Source organism: Dendrobium catenatum, unplaced genomic scaffold (genome assembly GCF_001605985.2).
Source record: "Dendrobium catenatum unplaced genomic scaffold, ASM160598v2 fragScaff_scaffold_1220, whole genome shotgun sequence".
NCBI lineage: Eukaryota > Viridiplantae > Streptophyta > Magnoliopsida > Asparagales > Orchidaceae > Dendrobium > Dendrobium catenatum.
Genome location: NW_021319682.1, coordinates 862,326 through 871,672, shown reverse-complemented (window position 1 = coordinate 871,672; position 9,347 = coordinate 862,326). Strand labels below are relative to the sequence as shown.

General features: G+C 31.8%; 1 protein-coding gene across 1 annotated transcript; it reads left to right on the top strand.

The window, feature by feature from the left end:
• Positions 1-675: 675 nt before the first annotated feature.
• LOC110115803 (disease resistance protein Pik-2-like) lies at positions 676-8,483 on the top strand. The gene is given in 2 exon segments (XM_028699114.1): positions 676-977; positions 5,697-8,483. Coding segments are annotated over 2 exon segments (2,655 nt in total). The 3' UTR covers positions 8,050-8,483.
• Positions 8,484-9,347: the final 864 nt, after the last annotated feature.

Sequence of the window (9,347 nt, the reverse complement as noted above, 5' to 3'; positions counted from 1 at the left end):
CTTTCTTTTGGGATGATTTAGTCATGAATATGGTTCCTCTTTCTTTTATTAATTTGTTAAAGGAGGAATCAAATGCTGTTAGGATATATCCATTTTTTAGTTATTAATAAAGCATTTTTTTGCTTTTCTTAAAAAAAACAGGAATCGTATTCAATAAGATTAATGCTTTCTTGCTCATATAGAGTGAACTGATTCAAAAGTTCTGAGAACTATTACTTTCCGATGAATTTAAGCATCAAAGATGCTGCGTAAGTATGATGCCTTGAACGCCAACGAAGGAAAGAATAATGAGTTGGCTAAGACCAAAGGAAGGAACAACTTGCTTTCTGGAAGGACAATTTCTCTTATTTACATTATGCATTGTGTTTATTACTTTAAGTACATTTTTGGCATATGCAAACATTTAATAAAAGTATAAAACTATTATTTTTTGAAATATTACTAATTAGGCTCAACTAAAAAATAACTGCTCGGACTCGATTAATCAAAAGAGAAAAATATGCTTGTAGTTGATTTTACATTTCAGGTTATTTTCAATTTTCAATCTAAGAAACTCAGTTCCACTTCATTAATTTAAAGAACTATTCTTATCTTTGAAGTACTAATTCCTTCTCAAAGACTATAAATAGAACAGTAGCTCTTCTTCATCTCCAGATGAGCGAGAGATAAGCTGATATGGCGGAGGCACTAGCTCAGAACGTCATCACTTCATTCGTGCAGGGAGTGATAAGTTCAAATCTGACAAACCTGAATAATCTGGCATTAAAGGAAGCGGGCCTTTTGCTGGGTGTTCGGGGAGAAATCACCTATATAATTGAGGAGCTTGAGATGATGAAGGCCTTTCTCAGAAGTGCAGAAGAGAAGCAGGAGACGGATTCCATGGCGAGGGTATGGGTGCGGCGCGTTAGAGAGGTCTCCTTGGACATGGAGAACTGCTTGGACAAGTTTGAAATCTACTTAAAACGTCGACCAAATTGGTACGCATATTTCATTTCAATATGTTTGCTGCTAATGTTTTTTCTGAATCATTAATTTCACAATGATTATCTTGGGAAAATTATGATAATTATAAATAATAATAATTTACAGTTTAAAAATATATAATTTTATATATTTAAATAAACTTATATAGTATAAAAAAAAGTTTCATAGAAGAAACTTAACAAAAGTTTTGATGACATGGACAAATTTAATTGGCTAGCTGGTATCCTAGAATTGAAAGCTCTTGATGAGCTCAAAGTTGACGATGAGCTTTTGGAAGTGTAACACCTAATTTTTCTCATACCCTCTTCAATAGAGAACCAAGACAAAATTGACACATCATATTTAATATATATATATATATATATATATATATAATAGATATATATATATATATATATATATATATATATATATATATATATATATATATAATATTAAAAAATATATATATATAAATTATTAATGTCTTGATGACAAATCATTCTTAGACCATGTCATCCTTGTTTAGTCAATAGCCATCATGTTGCTATAGTACCTCTATGTTGGGCACTCCTATAATCAGTAGAGTTAATTATAATCTTTATTTTATAATTAATGCAATTCTGCATTTCTTCAAAAAAAAAAAAATCTCCTTGACCATCATTTAGCTTGTTCACCTCGGCATTTTGTCCCTTTCTTGTTGATGACAGAGACTTTTCAAACATTTATCTTTTGTAAGCTTCTAAGGCTTCATTTGGATAGCTTTCTTCCTTCTTCTTAAAGCAATTTTTTAGTACAAAAATTAAATTTTTTTTTTAACTATAAAGTCGCTTTAAGAAGCAATAAGAAAGTCATCCCAAACGAAGCCTAAAATTATTGAAGTATGGAACTCCCTAAATAGAGGACATGAGTGAGATATCTTACAACCTTGATCATCTTCTTCTCTCTTTAAGTGATACGCCACCTCATTAAGTTTTTTTCTAGTGGAAATAGGCTAAAATTGTAAAACAACTTTAAATTTGGCATGCTTTAATTTTAATTTACACTCTCATATTATTTTGTTTTTTTTTTTTAATTATCATCAATTCATTCATTCCATATATTAATTTGAATTTAAACCATTAGATGAACTATTTTTTACTTTAGGATACATCGAATCGCAACCAACATATACTTATATGTCCTCAATGAGGTAAACCTACAATTCAAACTCATTTTCAAGATTTTTGCATTCAAGGAGACTTGGGCCTACTAACTTTAGTAGCATTGAAAACTTGTTTATGTGAGGAAGGTGAGGAATTCCAACAGCATGCCTCATATAATTAAAAAGGAAAAGAAGAACTAATTTTTATGCTCAAAGTATAGTTAATAGTTTCAATCTTAATTGGGCACATCAACAGGAAACTTATCAATCTCTTTCAACCATGGATAGCTTCCCATTAGATTTATATCTCTTAGCGCCTTCCAAACCACACTATTGCACTTAAATCCAAAACTAAATCCAATTTTCTAGACCCCATCCCCTTTCTTAACCTTGTTCTTCACCTTCGAATACCTTAATTCATACCACAATCAATTTCTCGAAGTGTTCCCAAATTTGTACAGAGTCATCCACGATGACTCCATCGGCCAGCTTCAAAGATTCAATCTTTTCTCCATTCATCTAATATCACCCTAGTTTTACCATATAATATTTTATACTTATTATTTTTTCAAGGTGGAACACTACCTTAAAGCAAGTTGCATATGGTTTTATTTGCATTGTGGTAAAGTTTTATTTTCTTAAAGTTGTGTGCTACCTTAGAAAGTTTTTCACTCAAGATGACATTAAAGTTATATTGACAAAAATGATATTGATTCAGTGTTTAATTTGGTGAAACTCATAAATTAAATTTTATACCACCACTATAGACTTGCAAAAAAAATATATTGGATCTCCAAGCGATTAATATAAGATGAAACCTTTACAAAAAGTAAGTGATTCACTAATCTTAAACTTTTAAGATTGACTCACAAGTTCTTTGAGACAAGTCCACCATATAAAAATTAATATTTGTTGTCAAAATATTTTAATCATATTTTCTTTTTCTTTTCTTTATTATAATACAATATATAAGATGGTAAGTAGCCCTTTTGTTATATTAAAAGTCATACAAATTTATGGGCCTTTAGTTTTAAGTTTAAGAACGTAATTATGAGTTTGTGATTAAAAGATGAGGGACTTAAAGGGATATGGTTGAAGGAATAAATGGACTAAACAAATTTAGGCTAGTTTGGGATGATTTAAAATATCAATTTAGAATATAGAATTTAAATAGGGTAAGTACCAAGAAATGGATGAAGAATATTTGCTTAGGAGTTATACTTTTGACCTAGAGTAAATAAAGGGTTAGATTAATTTCTCAGGGATATCAAGAAATTGAGAATTAGAATTGGTGGTGGATTGGGTATATGTGAGGCTTTGAATAATGAGCAACTTGGACGATGCTTAAGACAAAGGTGTGAGGAAGGATTCGAATAGATTTTTACAAAGTAGAAGTAGCATACTAAAGATTTACTAAAGATTAGAAAGGACAATTGCTTTATCTAGTTTAAGTAAATATAGACATTAAAATAACCAAGAACAAAGCAAATAGAAGAGAATCACTTCTCTAATTTAATTTATTAAATAAATACAAAATTTTATTACATATAAGATTATATTTATAGGCATTAAAATTCCCTTGGACTATTCATATTTTAAATATAATAAAAGAAAAGTGGGGTTTTTTTTTAAGAAAATGCCAATAGCATTAAATAGAAAAAGAATATTACAACCTAATGAAGATAAACCAACCCGTCACATTCCTCCTTTAACAAAGAAAAAAACAAAGGAAGAATGCTAGTACTACTAATGTCATTCCAAATAAAATTGCGAAATAAAGCAAAGTTAGCAAATAAATTGGCTAACTTATTACGTTTTCTATTAGATAAATTGAAAATAACAAGATCAAAACCCTTTAAGAACAAAAAATGAGTATTCGACAAATGTTTGAAACTAGCCATGGAGCCTTCAAAAGATCTTTGAAGATATTTGATAACATTGTAATTGTCACCTTCAATAATTATACCTTTAGGTTCTAGCATCCAATTTTGAATAACCTTCTTCAACAAAAGGATAGCCATTAAATCCACCTGAGCTACATCCCAATGTAACACCATCAAGAAAAATACAAGCATAAACCTCCCATTGTGATCTCTATAGACTCCACCAATACCAGCTCTATTGGATTTTAAAAGAGAAGCATCAATGTTCACCTTTTTCCACTTGGGTGGAGGAGGATGCCAAGAAGCAGAAGACAGCTGAAATAGCTGATTAGCATCCCATAATTTCAAATGAGTACAAGTAAGAGATAAAATTGAAGCAAAGTATACATCATTTACAGTAATTAACGCTGCATTATCCTCTTTCTCTCCATGAATAAGTATATTCCTACTTTTCCATGCAAGAAAAACTATTGTACAGTATAAGTTTCCAATAAAAGAAAAGTTTTATTGACTATTAAATGCTTGGAGTGGTTCAAAAATGCTTTACATACAACTAATTTTCATGCAAAATGCATTATAGAGGTAACCAAATTATGATTCCACTATAGGGACTATAAATGCAAATAAATAAATAAATATTACATTGAAATAAATCTAAATTTTGCCTTGGGCATGGCCCATTCAGTTCTTAAACTTTTGCAAGGTGGTTCTCTTGTTCTTGGAATTGCATGTTTATTCCAAAGAGCTTATCTGATTACCATTTAATTTGTATAACCATTAGTCCCTTTGTATCATCCATGTTAATCTTATTCTTTATTTTGAAGTTGTTTTGCTTGGTTTTTGGTTCCTATCAATAGATTTTGTTCACAACACTTGAAAGAATATTTGATCCAAATTTATATAAGAAAATATCTAGACTCTTCAAGAAAAGTAAAAATGAATAAATTATATTATAAATCCTAATGAAGGCTTCCCATATTATGTTAATTATTTCTTAACATTTAAATATTAATTGCACAGAACGTATGGTGTTCTTCAAATGAGGAGCAAATCTATTGTAAAGTTGGTTTGCATGCTTTGGTGAGTTTTCACACAAACTGGCTTGGATTCATTGATTGTTTTTTTCTTTTTTTTGCTTGGATGCATTAATTTAATTAGCCATTAAGTCTGAGTTCACTAGGTAAATTAGGTCCTTGCAATTGGTAACCTATAGTCATCCCTTTATGTAAGTACCATACTCGGGATGGCTTGACAAGTCCTCCTTAGTGAGCTCTATATTTTGGTGAGTTTTAATTTTGAATGTCAAATATGATTTTTGTATACTTTGGGTGTATTGATCCATATTAGAATATAGATATGCATTAAACTCAACTCCTTATTAACAGTAAATATATAAATCTTAAAATAAATAAATCCTATCTTAAGATTTAGTTGCTTTTTGGTGGATATTTTAAATTTTAAAATAAATCTTAAAAATGATTAAATGTATTAAACCTAATTCGTCATTATCAAATGAGTAGACTAAAAAATCATTTAATTAAATTTATTAAACTTAATAAATGTTTTTTAATAAATTTAGAGCAACCTTAATATTAGATCACTATTATCATTAGTGAAATTTTAGATATGTTTGAACCCATAACTTGTTATTAACAATCAAATTTCTAAACGAGCACTGCTTAACCTTATTTGTTGTTTCATTGCAGCAATTTTTTAGATTGGTTGGATTGTCGGCTTCAAGCGCTTTGCACGTTACCTGTTCGCCATGAGATTACAGCAGAGATTCAAGACCTCAAATATAGGATTGCTCACATAAGTGATTGTCAATTGCGTTATGGCATTACTCCAATAGTTTCTGGCTCCTATAATATTTCTAGCTCAATGAGCCCCCGCTTCATCGACCATCGACTCAGTGCCTTATTCATGCAAGAGGCTCAATTGGTGGGTATTGATGAACCTAGAAAAAATCTTACAAATTTACTCATTAGGGATGAGCAACAACGTAGGGTCATCTCTGTGTTCGGCATGGGAGGACTTGGTAAGACCACTCTCGCAAAAAGGGTATATGAGGACCTGCAAATGGCAGGTGAGTACTTTGACTGCCGCGCCTGGATTGCCATCTCACAGACATTCAATATAAATGTACTTCTGAGAGACATCATCAAGCAAGTCAAATCTCCTGACCATAAAGTGGATATTGAGGAAAAACAAAAGAATTCTACTGACAAAACAAAAAGTATTGATGATATTGACAAAATACAAAGTCAGGAAGATCTCATCAAAGTACTTCAAACATCACTACAAAATAGGCGTTATATTATAGTGTTGGATGACATATGGAGCATTGTTGCATGGGAGACCATAAAACATGCTCTACCTGAAAACAACAATCAAAGCAGATTAATAGTCACAACTCGGATAGAGGAAGTTGCGAACAACTGTTGCGCCGATGCCGGTGGGGCTGACTACGTGTACAAGTTACAACTGCTCTCAAAAGAAACGTCAATGGAGTTGTTCCAAAAGAGAGTGTTTGATCCCGGTAAGCGCTGCCCCGAGCATCTAGAGAATGTAGCCAATGATGTTGTTGCAAAATGAGATGGACTTCCACTTGCCATTGTTGCAATGGCCGGCGTTCTCAAAAGCATGCCAACCCTCGACGACCATCAGCAATGGACTAACTTGCTCAACAACTTATCCTCAATGCTTGAAACCAAACCAAGCCTTGAAGGCATGAAGCAGGTGTTGCTTCTTAGCTATAATCACCCCCCATACCTTCTCAAGCCCTGTTTTTTATATATGTGCATTTTTTCAGAGAACCATCTCATAAAACGCAAGAATTTGATTCGACTCTGGGTAGCTGAGAGGCTAGTGAGCAACCAATATGCCATTAGCGCAGAGGTTGTAGCAAAGTACTATTTCAATGAGCTGGTTAGTAGAAGTCTTATCTTGCCGTCAGAAGTGGGTTGGAGTGGGAAGGTAAAAAGCTGTCGAATTCATGATGTCATGCTTGAAGTTATTGTCTTTAAGTCAATGGAGGAAAATATGGTTTCATATCATGGTAAGCAGAGCATAGCAACTCTTCAAGCTGAAAATGTGATTCGACGATTATCTCTTCAGAAAGAAAGCAATCTAATTAGAGGCATACCAAATAACATTGACCTATCACATGTTACATCATTGTCAATTTATGATTTTGAAAAGATCCCAGCCTTTCTTCCAAGATTCAAATTAATTAGAGTCTTGGTGTTGGAATATTATAAATTTGACTATGAAGCAAAAGATGGTAGCTTCTTAAGAATTCTTTCAAAGTTAAGGCATCTTCGATACTTGAGCCTGAAAGGAACTTCTCTAAGTTCTTTATCAAAAAAAGTAGAGTGTACTTTCTCCAAATCCTTAAGTAAGCTTCAAAATTTGGAGATACTAGACTTACGTGGTGCTGGCTTAAACCAACTATTTTCTTCAGTTGCAAAACTTCCACAACTTCGTCATCTTCAAATGGGAAGCCATATCTCTCTTTATGAACCATATATTAGCAAATATAATACTAGGATGAAACTTGGAGTGTTGAGAAATCTCAAAGATCTGCAAACATTGGTGGGCTTGAAGATTAATAATATGGAAAAAGCTAGGGAACTAGGCTACTTAACTCAATTGAATAAGCTAAAGATCAAAGTGGATATAACATCCCCAAAAACATATAGCTCCTTATGTGCTTCTCTAGAAAAATTAAGTGGAACTCTTCTTTCATTGAGGTTTGATGAGCATCTGAAACCATTAGGAAAATTTAATTTGAACATAAAAAATCCTCCTTCCTTGCTCCAAAGCCTTCAAATACCATCCAATATTAATATATCACATTGGCTTGGCTCTCTTAGTAACTTAGCAAAATTGAGTGTACATGTAGAAAAAAAGGATGACTTGAAAGTCATCAAAACTCTACCCAACTTGCTTTGCCTTACTCTATCCATGTATTTCAACATGGCACTAGAGTTGTCGTTTAGTATAGGAGGTTTCCCAAACTTGAAGATATTAAAAATTTACAGTCCATATCGAATTTAATTCCAAATGGATTGCATGCCTGTTCTTCAAAAACTTGATTTCAGTAAATGCCAACAACTTGCAAGTGTCATTGGAATTGGATTTTTTCCATGCCTCCAGGATATTCGGCTTCATACAGTGTCAAAGAAATTTGTAGAAGTATTGAAGTCGGAAGTGGAGAAACATAAGAACATACCCAAACTTATGACATTTCATGTGAAAGATAGAAACTAAAATAAAAGCTTTTGGATTAAATGTGTGGCCTACAAGCATATATCGAAGGTCCTCTTTTACAAGACTTGATTTTGCATGTTTTACTCCACCAACCAAACACTCCTACATTTCTTGAAATTGGACATTTGCTATCTTATTTGAAATTTATCTCATCATGTAAGACTTCTTCTAAGTTCAAGAGCATTGTCATGCACAACACAAGTTTATTATAAGATTAATGCTTGAATTATCAATGTACTTTTTTATTTATTTTTTTAAGTTTCGAATTTTCTATTTCTAATGAATGGATATTAGTTGTGATAGACATTAGTAAGAAAATGCTAAGTGCCTAGTCAGTTGGTATTTTAATCATAGTTGAATTTCAATGTGTTATGTGAACATTACCATCTCATTCTATCAAGTTATCAAGGTGCAAAAGTACAACTAATATAATTGAGAATATTGAATAATAATATATTATGTGAACCATATTTTGAGAATTCAAGAGTATTGTTCCATTGTGCATATCCTATAATCAATAAAATTGAAAATATATGTATTTTTAAAATTTAGATATAAACCCCAAAAAAATTCAATGGTGAATTTATTAATATGTATGCACAATTGAGTTTTTTTTGGGTTATTTATCTTTATCTTGTGTAATATTTTTAAATATCACGCATTTAGTAAAAAAACTTTGGAAAGAAATAAAAAATGATAGGGGAAGTCATTTTAAGTAGAAATTATGACGGAAAATTCTAGTAGAAATTTATGGTAGAATTTTTTTCCAAAGAAAATTTTTCCGGAAATTCCACCCAATTTTCCGTTAGAAATCCTTTTTGCAAAATTTTTAAAACAAATTCCTATCCATATTGATCATAAACGTGAATGGATGGGTGGGAAAATTTGTTCTGCTTCAAATGCGACATGCTCTCCACCTATAACAAAAATGTTAGAAAGTAACGGTAAAAGTATATGTAAAGAGATAAGAGAGTGTAGCCTCGATAAGATGAGTGATCGTGTCTACTCGGTTCGGTCTATGGTTGAGGATTCTCACGGTAATCCCTTAATATGGAAAGGAAGAAAGGTGTTGGTGAGGAGAAAAC